At 42.6% G+C, this 13,414-nt stretch overlaps 1 protein-coding gene across 2 annotated transcripts in view; it reads left to right on the top strand.

The window, feature by feature from the left end:
* The window catches only part of PLEKHN1 (pleckstrin homology domain containing N1), a 44,428-nt gene that overhangs the window by 4,892 nt on the left and 26,122 nt on the right, over positions 1-13,414 (top strand). The window contains exon 2 of one of the 2 annotated variants that reach the window (XM_040427105.1): positions 4,169-4,268. The exons of the other annotated variant lie outside the window; for it this stretch is intronic. Coding sequence (XP_040283039.1) covers positions 4,169-4,268 — 100 coding nt within the window. The remainder of the gene's footprint in view (positions 1-4,168; positions 4,269-13,414) is intronic. 2 annotated transcript variants of the gene reach the window in all.

The raw sequence follows: 13,414 nt of genomic DNA, 5'->3' as shown, positions 1-13,414 counted from the left end.
GTGACCCCTGCAGCCAATCACTTGCCTCTTCCTACTGAAACCGGACAACCCCTTTAAGGTCCCCCGACACTTTACGCTATTGTCCGCTGAACCCACCCAGAACTGCTGGTTCTGACAACAATCTAATATGGGTAACTCCCAAATGATGATATCGGGCAAACTGGATTTTTTATATATTTTTTTTTTCACCCGATCCTTTTCTCCCGTTGACAACACGCCTGAATCCAATGTGTATGTGGGAATCGGAAGAGAGAGCTGTTGGCTGAATGATCATTCAGTCGCCAGCTATTGAATGTTGTATGGCTAGCTTTAAAGGGAACATGTCATCAGAAAATGATCTGTTTAAATCACATTTTTATGTTAAACCTTTTTTTTTCTTTGAAATTTTGGTATTTTTTATTTTTCCGCATCACTATCTATATTTAACAATAAAATAAATAAATGTATAAAATCCTGCAATTTGCCGGCGTCTCCTTCTCCCAGGCTGTAGCGCTGGCCAATCGCAGCGCTCAGCTCATAGCCTGAGAGAAAAAAAAAAGCCTCTGGCTAGGAGCTGAGCGCTGTGATTGGCCAGCGCTACAGCCTGGGAGAAGGAGACGCCGGCAGGTTCCCTTGGGTGGAGCCTAACTATGAAGATACCGGAGGCTATAAACGGGAGAACGGAGCGGCGCCCAGGGATAACAGTAAGTGCAGGGGGATCCCTGGGCGCCGCTCTACGCGTCTGTATAGTCAGTTTAGAGGTTTTATTCTGGTGAAAGGTCCTCTTTAACCTAAAAAAATTTGATTTAATTTTCACATTCCCTAACTATGGAATTGTCGTGGATTATGACATTTCCCGCTTCCGTCTCCCTGTGTGACTCGGAGATGGCGCAGTGTCACACTTTGGAAGTGTAATTATCTTATAAATGTAATTATCGATGACTGGTTTTACGCAGAGGTTAATTTGATGTCGTTTAAAGGGTTACTGAACTTTAACCCCCCTCCTTCCTGCAGAAATGATAATGCATTTACCACACCAACAGTTTATAATTAGGTTTCAAGCAGTTAGAATACATGGACAATTAGGCCCCAGGGGTCGTCCCTTCCCCCAACCCCACTACGTTACTGTAGACAAAATGACTTTGTCTTAATTGTATTACATTGAGGCAGTGAAATGCAATCACATGTTCTCATGTGGCGTGAAGGATTCAGACAGATAAAAAAAAAATATATATGAGATTTCCTGTCAATCTGATCGTTGATTAGATAAAAAAAAAAAAAAAAAGTTTGACTTTATAATGTAATGGAATTTTTTTTTATTTTTTAAATGGCGCCCCTCGTTTAAAGAGGACCTGCCCCCTCTCCTGACCTGTCTGTTTTAGCAACTACTTGCACCCTCATATAATATGAATTTTGGAGCATCAATTCTTATGGCTCTATGATGTGCCATTCCTTTATTATTCCTGCCAGCAGTTACCAGTTGGGGTTGTGTCCCTGCACAGCTTGACACTATACAATCAGTGCTTCTGATGTCAGACTGTGCAGGGACACCCCCCTAACTGGTAACACCCTTCTGGACCTTCACTGCAAACTGCTAGTAATTCATTCACAACTTCTAGCAAGAATAATAGAGGAATGGTACAACACAGAGTCCTAAGAATAGATGGTCCAGCTGGTTACTAATACCGACGTTTCAGGAGAGGTGACAGGTCCTCTTTGAACTTGACACTGCCATTGATGGTGTCTGCATTGTATCCTTTCATAAGAGATAAGATTCTGTTGACCTCTGTCAGAATCCATCTTGATTCAACCCTGCAGTAGATAAGTGGCTGGACCTCTTGGCTCTGATCAGCATGTTTTCTCCTTTTGAACAGGAACCTGTCACAAATGCAGTCCTATCTAGAGACAGCATATTATAGAGCAGGAGGAGCTGAGCAGATTGAGATATAGTTTTATGGGATAACATACAGTAGGACTTGTAATTTATTCGTCTAAAATCTGGATGTAGGAGTCCACCTACTCATGATTGACATTTGTATGGGGAAAGGCGGCCAGTCACTCATTAGTACTGCCCACTGGACTCCTACACCAGGAATGAGCAGAGATTTAGATGAATTAATTACAGGTCATAATAAATCTTTTCCTATAAAACTACACCTCAATCTGCTCAGCTCGTCCTGCTCTATAACATGCTGCCTAAAGCTCTGACTGCATGTTCAATGTAACAGGTTCCCTTTGAATGTAAACCTTCCACCTCCCAAATAGAATTTACTCTCTGCACAGCATCTGGGGTTTCATTCATGGTCCCTGGACGTTAAACTTGGGTATGAAATTCTGGTTGGACCTGCAATTGCTCTCCTTGGCAGACTGAGAGCTCTAAAGATATCGGCATGTCTGCCCGAGCCCTGTCTGGGCCGAAGACTTCTCTCCAAGTACAATATTAGATGATCCTTCCATTTGGGGATTGGCCCGGGCCGGGTGAGGGTGGAGTGCACAATCTTATCTGCACTTATTCGCTCTGATCTGTCTGTTTACTGCCTATTACTAAACTGTTTACCTGTGATCCATGCTTGATGGAATCCAGCAGCCTTGCAGTGATTGCTGCAATGTTTATGGCGGCCACTAAAATCCTGTTATCAGTTTACTTTTTGCCTCAGGAGTTTTGTAAGCTTTGAAATAATACGGTAAATCTACAATCATGGGATCGGTGTTTTGGAGTCGGTGTGTAGAATTGTTAAGCTGACCATGCACATAAGATAATTGTCAGGTGATTCCACTGATTTCAGTAGGACCCGGGGCCTTTTATTGCATATGGAGGCCTCCTGATGTCAGATGATGAGGGAGATGAAGATTTGGTTTTTGGATTTCAGCTGCCTGATCCTTTTGTTCTAGGAGAGAGGGGAGAAAGCTGCTGCCAGACATTTCTGCCAGCAGTTTTCTCCCCATTCAAGAAAACACACGCACGCTTGGCCAAGTGGACATCTAGATGAGGGATTGGGAGAGACAGCTGTCGGGCAAGCAAGCTTTCGGCCAACAGGTTTCTCATCTGTAGCCAGCCTTAAACTCCAAATAGGTTATAACTAATGATTGTTTGGATCATTTAATGAGTTTTTCTTTGAGAAGTCATTGTCGTTACTTGTGTTTGAGGCTGTCACTCCTAGAATTTTGAATTTCTCAGTAATGAAAATCTGGGATTTATACAGTAGTACAAAGAGTCCCTGTGACTCAAGAGTATGGACTTTTGACACTTTGTCTGTACAGCTGCATATTAGGGTTAAACTTTATAGTAAGTTCAAAGTCTGAGGAAATTTATCAAAACTGGTGCAAAGGAAACATGGAGAAGTTGCCTACCAGATTGCACCTTTCAGGCTACTTTCAGACTAGTGTTCAGAGATCCAGCAGGCTGTTCAGGCAGCGTCCGCCACTGCCGGATCTCTGAATGTTGGGGTGAAACTGGCCTTAGTTCTGCAGAAGCGTTTTGGAACTTGAAATCCAAAACCCAATTAGTTGCCCATGAGAGCATCTCGACTTGTACTTTGCTCCAGCTCTCCTGTAGGTCTATATGGTCTATATTTACAAAATGAGAACAGATCTAATCAAAGGAGAGCCAGGAAAAGGATTCCTCCATCCCTGTTTTGGATGGGGAAATATGGATTGTGAATACATCATTTGATCAGTCACCTCACTTGAGCTGACCATACACTAGAGATTTTCGGTGGCCACTTTCTGAATTACTTGTTATTGACGCTTGGTCTGAGAGGTTGTGGATCTGTACCCAACAATGGCTGTTCTCAGATATCTGCCTTTGTGATGTAAAGAAGGTCACAGGAAATGGTCTCAGTTGGCCTTTAAGTCAAAACTATCCAAGTTAGCGCAATCACATTGACGATTGCATCGTCAAGCAAACAGTTCCACCATGCGTGACCATCTTCGAAAAGACATTAGGCAGATCCCAGAACAACTGGGGACAGCAAAGAAACCAAAGCGAGCAACCGTAAGGGAACGTTTAACTTGTCAAAACATTGTGAAGCTGTTCTCGACACGTGGTCTCATAACAATTTATTATAGGTCATAAAGCGTTAAGGTTTTTGTAGCCACTGGTGTCAGCGTAACATTTCATAATAGCATTGATGTATGTCTAGTGGTGAAAGGATTCCATGCAGCTGTCTCACCCCACCTCTCTTCACAGGCAGGATAGCAGAACTAAGTGGACGTATTTGTTTGGGAATGAAAGTGGCGCCGGGAGAGTGACCCATACGGACAACATTCTGCACTATATCCCAGGGAAGGTAAGCACTTGGTTCAAGCATTTGTCTCAATTAGGGCTGCAGTAAACAATTATTTTAGAAATCGAGTATTCTATCGATTTTTATTTTTTGATTAATCGAGTATTCTAATACGAAAACATTGACTGTTTTTCCTTTATAAAAACTCATCAGACCCCTTGCCATCAGTTCCCAACACCCTTCATTCCCCCCTGTGTGATCATCCCAAGTGCTACAGTTTCCCCCAGTGCCTTCAGCTCTCTCCCCCCCCCCTTTTCTTTATGCCAGCAGCTCTCCCCCCCCCCTCCCTTTCCTTATGCCAGCAGCTCTCCCCCCTGCTCTCCTCCTGGTTGCTATGACGCTGTGCACTACGGGTGCCCGGCCTTAGTCGCACCAACTTACCTTTCCAGCAGGGGCGCCGACGAGACACTCCATCGTTCCGCGCTGCTCTGCGTCTGACGTCATACAGTGCGTCAGGTCACCGCGTGCGTACATCAGGAGGTCAGTGCAGCACGGGACCATGGATGTGCTGTGGAGTGTCCGGAGGCCCCCTGCTGGAAAAGTGAGTATTGCGGGAGACCACGGAGCGGGAGTAATAGCAAGTGCTCCACTACCGCTCCGTGGTCACGTGACACAAACGAATGTTCGAATCAAAAAATTTGCATCGAGGATTCTTTATTTTTTGGTTGAATTACTCAATTCAATAGAGTAATTGTTTCAGCCCTAGTCTCAATCAACCTTGGGAATGCATTTGTGCTGTAGATAGCCAGCTTATCGATCTGCCGAGCAAGGAAGGGTAAAGTCTGTTCTTGGGTCTCCTTCTTATCAAGCACGTCTGATGTGTACATATCTCTGCATACTTGGAATCTGGGATAGGCTGCCAGGGTACTCCTCACTCATCTGTGTTCCCATAGGAAAGGCGTTGTATAAAATGACCATATTAATGAACTTTCTACATACACATACAGGACATATGCATCCATTTTTAGGAGCTGTTCAGATTTTATTATGGAATTAGTATAGTTAAAAAAACAAAACCAAAAACAAAACTTAAATATTGCTGTAAGTTAAAGGAACGATTTGAAAAATAAACTGGAGTGATGGCGTCAATGTGGCCTCAATGCTTTTTATGACCTATGCAGTTTTATGAATAACCATTGTGTCTGAGGAGTATAAACCACGGTATATGGCAATATGTAGAGGACTGCTAGGCTGGGGCTTATTAAGAAATTTGCCACCATGGAAAAAAAAAAACTATATAAAATTGACGCATTATGATGAATTGTTTTCAACCACAATGTTTCCCTAGGAGGGATAAGTTGTGGACGTCTTGTGATGTTCACAAGAATTCCAAATCGGTGGAAATGCTTGCATGCCTGTGAGACGTCATAACTCTGGTGATTGTCTGCTGATTGACCTTTTGACTATCCCTCTCCTTGTGAAGAAAAAAATAAAGTAGATAGTCAGACATCGTGAGCAGAGTGATCTAACCTCTTGAGTTGGAAACTGAACTAATCTGGTATAGCTTAGAAATTTGCTATGGAGCCTTAAAGGGGTTGTCCGGGTTTAGAGCGGACCCTAGACCTACCACATTTTCACCTAGGCAGCTCTCCTAATATGAGCATTTCATGCTCTGATGCTCTTCTTTGCCCTGCTCTGAATTACGCAGGGCAAGGACTTTTTATGGAGATCCGGTGACGTCCCGGGTTGTCCATGGGTAAGCTAGGTGGAGGCTTCTGCTTAGCAGTGAGCCCGGTGATGTCACTGGCACTGAGGGCGGGCTTTAGCGCTGCCCTAGCCTGTAAAACGGCTAGGGCAGCGCCAAAGTCTGCCCATCAGTGCCAGTGACGTCACCAGCAACACCGCTAGTCGGAAGCCTCCACCTCGCGGTGTGAAAATATAAACAAAGAAGCCCTTTCCCTGTGAGATCCAGTGCAGGGAAAGGAGGGAGAGCATCTGAGCGTTAAATCCTCATATCAAGGGGACTGGCTGGGTGAAACTGTGGGTATGTCCGGGTTCAGCACTGAACCCAGACAACCCCTTTAAAGGGAACCTGTCACCGGGATTTTGGGTATAGAGCTGAGGACATGGGATGCTAGATGGCCCCTAGCACATCCACAATACTTATTCCCCATAGCTCTGTGTGCTTTTATTGTGGAAAAAACCCTGATTTGAAGCATATGCAAATTAACCTGAGATGAGTCAGAGCTTGAAAATATGACTCTTCTCTGGTCACACAAGTAAGATATGACTCTTTTATGTTAATTTTCATATGTATCAAATCAGTTTTTTTCCCACAATAAAAGCACACAGAGCTATGGGGACTGGGTATTGTGGATGTGCTAGCGGCCATCTAGCAGCCCATGGCCTCAGCTCTATACACAAAATCCCGGTGACAGGTTCCCTTTAAGGTACTATTACACTAATTGGTTATTGTGTAAATGATCATTAAATCGAGTGAAACTGCAAGATTATTGAGCAGTGTAAAAGCAATGAACGATAGAGCGACAATTGGTAGACTTCTCGTTGGGTCGATCGTTTTGGTGGGCACAAAAATCATTGTTGGACGTTAACAATTTCATACATGTAAACGGGAATAGTTCACTGATCGCACGATTAGACGATTGCACCGTGGGTGTGTTTAAGCACGCCACTCAAGTTATCGCTTTGTGTGACTATAAAACTGTCTGCTTTACAAACGATGGAATATGCAATTGAAGTTAAGATGTTCTGAACGATAATCGGTGCGTCTAAGGCTACTTTCACATTAGCGTTTTTGTGGATCCATCATGGATCTGCAAAAACTTCTGTTACAATAATACAACCGCATGCATTCGTCATGAACGGATCCAGTTGTATTAGGTCTTCTATAGCCATGACTGATCCGTCATAAACACAATTGAAAGTCAATGGGGGACGGATCCGTTTTCTATTGTCAATACTGAAGCGTTTTCTTCCGATATTGAGATCCTATGACTGATCTCAATAGCGGAATTGAAAACTCTAATGTGAAAGTAGCCTTAAGGGTCATTGTGTAAATGTTCTCCACACCAAGAAACGACACTCGTTCAGTCGTACCAATTATCTACTCGTGTAAAGGTACCTTAAGTTTTGAGGCTGGATATTATTGATGTTTATGAAAATTCTTATCTCTGGACCAATACAAAGTCAAGTTAGCTCCTGGATGGTTCTTTCAAGCTCCCCAAATCTGCTGAATTTTGTCTATCCCCTTTCAAACAATGGTAGGCAACTCTCTACTCTGCGTACTCCGAAAACCTTTGTAAGTATAGGATGCTCCTTACCTGGGAGCCTTCCGTTGAGGCCTACAGAGGTAGCATGTTGCCTTTGGTCAGAAAGCACCATGCGGTGGCACCTGTTTTTTTGGATAATTATTATTATAGTATTCTGCGTCATCAGTGTAAGTAAGAGTTATATTGGTTGTAGTTTGAACAGGTGGCTAGCCACTGCTTGCCCAGACCAGTACATGCAACATTGTGAGGAAACTACTTTAAAGCTTGGTTTTTGTCACACCTTCTTGAAACTATTGAGAAATTAAGTCTCACTGTGGAGTTCTACAGAATATATATATATATATATTTTTTTTTGCACTGTTAATGTACGCAAGCAGTAACGCTTCATTACCTTTCAGTTTTTGTAAACATATGAAGAAGTTAACGTTGCGACATGAGGGTGAATCAATAATAGTAATGGAGTTCCTTTGTTTGGGAAACCATATTCTGTAAAATGTTCCAGGTCAGAAAAGGACACAACTGGGTTGTGCTTCTTCATGGTTGTAAATTTAAAGGGACACTAAAACTAATGGCATCAACATACGTTCTTAAAGATCATCTGTTCAGGAGCAACTTTATTGAACAAGGTCTTGTGAAAATCCGTTACGCCACTCCAGCGGAAAAAGTGTTATTTATGTGCACAATAAGGGCTGCAGTTCACCAAGCCCTAGCACCTTGGCACACCTCAGCTCTTCTGCTTTCCAGCGTTGGCCACCCCCTCCTTTTGACTGACTGGGCCCCCCCCTGCCAGACCTTGTTATCCCGAGCATGCTACATGGATTGTACAATCTGCACATGCGCAGTACATCTCCTACAACTTGCTCTGCTTCTGAGATGATTACTGCACGTGCGACATTGACATCATCCTCCATCTGGAAGAGGAGACGCTCTGCTGACTGAAGAAGACCATAGCCTCCCCTGTTCCAGGTGGAGGGTGACGTCATTGTGGTATAATTGTAAAGAAAAAGAGCTACCTCCGATGTTGTCTAGTGTGAAATTTGTTCTTGAATTTATTACCAATAAGGGTATGTTCTGCAATATGCCTCCATCATCAGTGTGAGTTCACATATATCAGTTGTGACCGGTCAGTTCTTTATGGCCTGAGCTGGTGAACAATTGATGAAAAATCCTATTCTTTATGCATCATATAGATATAGGACATGACAGTCTCTTTCTAACTAAACTAGAACCAGCCCTGCACCTCACATTCGATGCCGCAGTATGCTCTGCTAGAATTATTTTGGACTGGCTGTGTGTCCTTTTCCCCTGTAACTGCTACAGCATATATGGCTGGTGGAAACTGAAGATTGAGCATGTGCGACCACCCCAGTGAGGTGGACAAAGAAATAAGGAAAAGAACAAGCAGCAGGTGGTGCCATACAGATGCATTTTATTAAATAGCTAAAAATAAAATGATTGCTTGCAATTACAAAAGTATTCAGATCCAGGTGCTGGTTTGAAAACTGTAGACTATTTTTCCTGAGACCACTCCTTTAATGGAAAAATGAGGGTCAGTTTTGTTTCATTCTGGTATGTTGTGTTTATTTTTTTATATATATTTTTTTCTATACCAAAGGAAAAAAATGACTTGGTGTATTTAGCATATTGTTTTTTTGAAATTCAAGGCAATACATATTATTAAAGTGGGGGTGGGGTGTCTGGATTAACTTTCTTTGAGATTAGCCATAAGGGAATATACAAATGGAGTACAGATTAATGGGAATTCGGCATAAATACTGGGGATTACAGTTGTGTTGGTGGCTATACATGTTCATTGACACTGGGCGACTGATAAACGTTTTTTTTTTTTTTCCTGGGAAAGATCTTGGGCCGGCAATTCCTGGACGATGATGATCTGTCAGGTGTCGATTGTTCATAGCTAATTTTTTGGTTGAAATTGTCCATTTTAATTATCTTGTCTGTCATGTTTATGGACACCCTTTAGGCCACATGTACGCTTTGCGTATTATGTACAGATTTATCACGTGGATGTGCACGTGGAAAATACACAATGTAAAGTACAGTCTAATTAGATGAGATTATAAGAATTTTATCTACTTGTTGCGGAAATTTTCCATGCAATCCTCAGCTTGTTACTATTTCAGAGGATTTTCATTGTGGCTTTCACCCTTTTGCAATGAATAGTGTGCGGCACCTCCGTGACAGAATCCACGTGTAGCGCAAGGATTCATCACGGAAACTCCACAAAATCCACATGCAGATCTGTTTGGAAAATCTGCACCCAATACTTCCGGCAGGCCTGTAGCCTAAGTGTCGTAAAGGTGTAAAAATATCACTTACATTTTTTTGTTTGCTATGGGAAAACCGGGAATGCTTGCCTTTATTTTTATTACTTGAGGAGTGTTCTGGCATTTTGCAGTTTTGTAGCTCCATTGTTTCTTCACACTCTGAGCATTACTCCTCTGACCAAGTACATTTATGTTTTGGACCCCACATAGGGGACACGTCGAGTGCTGTAATTGTTTTGCAGCAGCTGGCTGGTTTCATTGTATGAGTCACTTGTCTGCACCGTGGTTTCAGGGCTGTATATCTCAATCTTATGGGCATCTCACATGTAAATATGCTGAACTAGCTGTATTCATGCCAGACTTTCACTTCAAGTTCCATTGATTCAGTGTTGTAGACACGTTATCATCTGCCAAGCTGCCGGTATGTTTACATGCTGGTGTAGGATTTGGTCATTTGACTTATTCAAGCAAGGAACCCAAAGATGGGGGCAGAAGGCAAAAATATAGAATACTTGCACATAAACTATTAGTAAAGCAGATAACAGTCTGAAGAGCCGTCTTTCACCCAAATGTTGGAGTACCACCTGCCTCGGCAGCTCAGGATCCAGTATACCTTCTTTCATAGAAATCTATGGAGACGTTACACAGTTGTATACCCTTTTGTTATACATTCTGTATGTCAAATGTGATGTGAACTGAGCTTCAACAGATGCCACTAGTATCTAGCTGAGGGGCAAAATGTCTAATTGAATGCGGTGAGCCACCTACATCTGTGGCTAATTTGGACAATAGACCTCTTGCCCTCTGTCAGGAACAGCCCGGTTTTGTTATCTTTGACTAATTTGAATGGGTTATTCATCTTTGGATGATTCCAGCAGAAGTGCTGTAGGGATATTGCCTGGTTTGCCTTTGGATATGTTCTGCTCAAGCACATCTGGTAGGCTTGTGACGACCATGTGGTAGGTCATTAACTTTGGAGGTACTTATATGTCCGATGAGGAACAACAAAATTGCTTTGCTGGAAAACTAAACCAGTCAATGTTTATGTTGTGTTAATTCCAAATACCAGGACTAATATCTATGGTGGCATCAGGGTGTTGTCCATGTGTTTTTAGATGACATTACCAGATCTCCTGCAGGATCTGATGATGCCACCTACTTCCCACCCATGGACGGGAATGTGACCAGGAACAGCAGGAACCCTGAAGATGCAGAAGCAAACCAGTGGAAGTGACATCAGCGGAGGAAATACAGACAGGGTTAGATGACTGGAGTCCAGATCTGGAGATGGGAACCATTAGATAATGAGTGACTGGGGGACATTGTAATAATGCAGGTGTGGACTCAGAACTTAGTGGTCCTGGCAAAAAACTAAGTGGGGCATATTTTGTACTGGGGCCCAAATTGACGGCAGGGTAAACACAAGTAGATAGGCACGTAGTACCACCCAAGCAGAGGCAAATACCACAGTACATCACAATATACTGCCCTCTGGTGGCACATTCTCTCCTCCTACTCCCAGTTGCCTTAGGAAAGCAATACAGTTGATTTCAAGAGTAAGAAGGGGAGCGACAGATCATTACTCACTTGGCAGGCGGCTGTGAAGAGGGCTCAGACGGACCCCTGGGCGTCGGCCCACCAGGAGGTTTCCCTGTAGGGTCTATGGGCAGTCTGGCTCTAATAATATGGGATAAAATGTTGAAAGGACCTGGACAAGCGCTTTAATGTAATTGGGGCCACATGGAGGTACTGCATGGGCCCGTAGACATCTGTGTCCTGTATTATGCATCCATTCTATACAGATCTGTAATATGGCCTAAATTGTAATGGGATGTGTTTTTGATTACATTATATGACATGCCAATATTCGTTTATGTAGCACAAGTGCCCACAGGATGGCTACCTTGGAATTTTATCTTTCATTATTATTATAATTATTATTTTATTTATTTTTTTGGTTCTCTATAATTGCAGTTATTTAGTGGTTCAGCCCATCAACAAAATCCATACTTTGTGTAGATAGTTTACGTGTTCATGTTTCACCAGTCTCAGAACCAGATCAGTGACTTCTTACTCCTCCACTAATTCTAATTAAAGGGCAATTATACAGATATTTCCATGGACCGCCAAAAGCAAGGAGACGGTAATCATAAGCGTGTTTGCTTTTATGCAACACTATGCAATGAGGAAGGGTTATTACTAACCCTGCTTGTCGTCCATGACATCATAACATGGATGTTGTTTCCTCCTGCCTCTGTTTAGTCATTTGTCTGTCATATAAAGGAGTGGTAGGAGAGCTTACGTATACGTCCGCTGGGGTCACTCACCTCTGCTGTATGAATTTGAATCATTGCTTTGGAAAGATCCTGTTTTCAATTTATCTCCTTCTGGGTGATCAGGTGTTCCCTGAAATTTAATCATGTTGGCTTTCACAGAAAAGAAGGGTGTGAAACACAAGTATGGCTACCACACCTTTTTCCTCTAGTACATATCCTGGGAAAGGAGATTTATTCTCGATGTCAGAAGCAAAATCTAGGCTTATGAGAAATTGAGACGTGTTTTTAAACAAATTTTACTGTAAGACTTGTGTTTTTTGTTTTTGAGAGATCAAGTAGATTTTTCCATAAGAAGAGTGGTCAATGATGGTCTGATCCCTAGGACCTTCACTAATCCCAATAATGCAGGTCCCCAGTCACTTGCATTCACTCAGCCATCTCTTAGACTTTAAAGGGGTTTTCGAGGAGTGAAATATTGGTGACCTATCCTTAGGATAGGTCATCAATATCTCATCAGTGGGGGTACAGATATTTGAGGAGGCCACTTCACGTTCATCGGTCACATGGCCTAGGCGCAGCTCAGTCCCATTCAAGTGAATGGACTTGGGCTAGAGTCCTGAGGATAGGTCACCACTGGAAAATCTCTTTAAAAGAAAGTTACTGCATATAGTTGAAGCCCCACTGATCACACTTTTGTGCGATATCTTATTAATATGAAATGTTTTCTCAGGAAAACCCACTTCAAGATGAAATTTGAGAATGTATTATAGTTGTTCTAAATTTCTACCAAGATTATCTTATCAGCTGCTTCAATCATGATTTTCCTAAATTTTTGATTGGCTCTTCTCCACAATGTTTCAAGGGGTTGGTTTTCCAGCACAAGAAAATTTGTGACAATGGGCTCAGAGATGCTTTTAAAACATAAAAAAATGGTCCTGCATAGTTTTCCACCACTGCTGTTCTGGCACTGCCTTGCTCTCTGCTTCCTACTTCCTGCTCCCATCTCGACATAAAAGGAGAAATGCCCCCCAGCTAATGGGGCGCTCAGGTGGGTCACTGGTAAGGCCAGTGATTGACTGAGTGCTTTTCCTGGTATTTTCCATGCATCAAGGTGGGAGCAGTAAGTTGAGAACAATAGAGACCAGGGCAACATTGGAATGGCAGCAGAGGGGATTTCAAGCCACATCAAGCCTACTAAGATAAAAAAAAAAATTCTTGCTATAAACCTCCTTTAGTCTAGTACCGGTAATTTGAATTTAATGTTTCCAATGTTTGTTTTCCTTGTTGTGGACAGAGTTTCAAAGGCTTGCCCTACAGACTATAATGGGCCAAACTGATGTCTCACAATTTAAACC

Source organism: Bufo bufo, chromosome 1, assembly GCF_905171765.1.
Source record: "Bufo bufo chromosome 1, aBufBuf1.1, whole genome shotgun sequence".
NCBI classification, from domain to species: Eukaryota; Metazoa; Chordata; class Amphibia; order Anura; family Bufonidae; genus Bufo; species Bufo bufo.
This window is presented reverse-complemented; position numbering and strand designations above follow the sequence as displayed.